Source organism: Aphanomyces astaci, assembly GCF_000520075.1.
Source record: "Aphanomyces astaci strain APO3 unplaced genomic scaffold supercont1.2, whole genome shotgun sequence".
Classification (NCBI taxonomy): domain Eukaryota; phylum Oomycota; class Saprolegniomycetes; order Saprolegniales; family Verrucalvaceae; genus Aphanomyces; species Aphanomyces astaci.
Window position 1 is genome coordinate 894,069 of NW_009798265.1, and position 2,330 is coordinate 896,398.

Consider the following 2,330-nt stretch of genomic DNA (forward strand, 5'->3'; position numbering starts at 1 on the left):
CGGTAACATCATGCGCACCTCAATCTGCTTGTTCTTTGGGATCTTCCGCCGAGGGATGAGTCTCGGGTCGAAGTCCGGCGGGAAGTACTTGTTCAAGACCTTGCGTTCCCCCATGCTGCGTCTGTCGCTTGGGTTTGATGTGTGGCACGCACCTCTCGATTATGATTGGTCAAATGCATATTCTAGTATGTACTATAGTATCGTTATAGTATCGTAGTAATAACCCTAGCGGGTTAATAGTACTCCGGAGTACAGTACAGTACTATTAATACGTAATATAGTACTACTAGTATTATTAATAGTAGTACCAGTATTATTAATAATAGTATACAGTATACTATTAATATGAACACACCGAACTATTTTTGGTATATTTTGACAATCACTACTCCTGTGCCCAGCATATTTGGCGGTGTGCCCGATATAATTACACTGTAGCCGTGTGCCCAAGTAATTGGCCATCTGCCCGATGAATTGTGCAATGAAAATGGAATAACTCAAATAATTACAGTAGTATATATATTTCATTGAATGCAAATCAGTTTTGGTGGATGGTTGAAGTTCGGAGGAAAACGCGCGAAGGCAAGAATTCGAAATTTATACTTGAATAAAGTATTGTTTAAGTTCATGCTTTCCTCCAACATTTTGAATGCTATGGTGCAAGTCACCTAAAGACTACAAATAAATGCCTTGACTTTCGACAGCTATTTCAACTTTGTATTGATATTGTTTAGGGCTCCTCTGGATGCCACATTTTATGTCATAAAATAGCGAATTTCTCCATAAAATGTAGAAATGACAAAGTCGTCAATTTTTGTCGTCTGGATACCACAAAATACAATGCTTTTATTCCAAAATTGAAGGCCAAAAAGGACAAAATTATGGCATAAATAGACCGAAAAGGTCCATTTCTCATGTAAAGACAGTCTATCAAACCAGTTTCGTCGAAAACCGCGCATTTCGAAAGATCGCTGTCAACCTCAGGAGTGAATCATGGGACTTTGGACGGACGAACTCGACATCTCCTGGCTCAAGGAGCTTGTGTACCAAGCGGTCGTGGTTGGGAAACGTGCGCGCAGTGGAGGCGTCGATCAAGGCGCTCAAGTAGCTCAACCATAGCCACCCTCAAGGCCCGCCGTTCACGATGCAACAGCTCAAATCAAGACTCGTCGTGTGCCGCGTAAATCGCCACGTTCCTCGAGGTCGAAGTCGAGTCCACGGAATGCCGAAAGGTTTTGATGAAGGCATCCTCGTTGCCTTCGAGCATTTCAGACACCCACATGGCCCCAATCAAGACAGAGACGCGTTTGGATGTCTTCAGCAGGTAGGCTGAATAGTGGTATGCCATGTACGCAACCATGATCCTTCGTCGGCGTCGTCGAAGGCGCTGTTGGAGCACACATAGTTGTAGCATCCGAGCTGCGTGCAACTTTCGCGCGCAATCAAATTTCAGCGAGATGACAGTTTCATCATGTGGATCCAGACGGTTTCTCAAACAATGTTTTTTGGTATTTTGGTCAAAAAGTGCAAAATCTCAAAACCCATTTATGGCATAATTTTTTGACATGGTATCCAGAGGAGCCCTTAGGAAAATATACCGTAATACTGTAACGATAGAACTGGACAAGCCCAACAGAAGTTACGGTTCAGATTTTCGATTGGTGAAAAATTGATCGAGTGATAGAATTTAAACCAACCGGCCTTTTTGTACGGAGATATATGGAACCAGGTACATTTTGGCCGGAAAGGAGTATCAAGTATATCTTGGACTTTGTACACAGCACTTATCCGTACGAACGTTTTCATTGTATCCGGATTATTCACAATGTTTAACGTAATTACCAGGTAAAACACGTAACTAATAATGATTTAACGTCAACATTTCGTGGGTTTAACTGAAAGAACCGAGTCGTTTAATAGTAAAACGTCTCCTCCTGAGGATGGCCGATCTGTAGTCTTTAGATGACTTGCACCATAATTATTCAAATCGCCAAGGAACGCACAGCAAGGGCTCTGGTAATAATAATGTCAATTAAAGTATTGCGGATTTGGTACAGAATTCCAGATTCCGTCGAATCGAATCTCGCCGACTGAACCTATCACAAACCTCGCCCATTGGTTAATCCATTCATGCTAGACTATGATTGGCTACTCGAAACCAGCCTTTCAGAGAACAGGCTTTCAGAGAACGTGCCGCACTGCAACTCACAACATCCACGCGGAGTCCGCGCGTGGATCATGATTTTTTCTATCCCTGACGCGGACACCACCATGGACGTTGCAGACACTCCCGCGAGGAATACGATATCCTCACAAAGCCCACGTCTAAG

The 2,330-nt window shown here is 43.2% G+C and overlaps 1 protein-coding gene across 1 annotated transcript; it reads right to left on the bottom strand.

Annotated features, from left to right (window-relative positions):
• Window positions 1–9: 9 nt before the first annotated feature.
• On the bottom strand, window positions 10–114 carry H257_01181 (hypothetical protein; the record flags this gene model as incomplete). Its single annotated transcript, XM_009824259.1, has 1 exon — window positions 10–114. A coding segment is annotated over one exon (105 nt), but the record flags the coding sequence as incomplete, so codon positions are not given.
• Window positions 115–2,330: the final 2,216 nt, after the last annotated feature.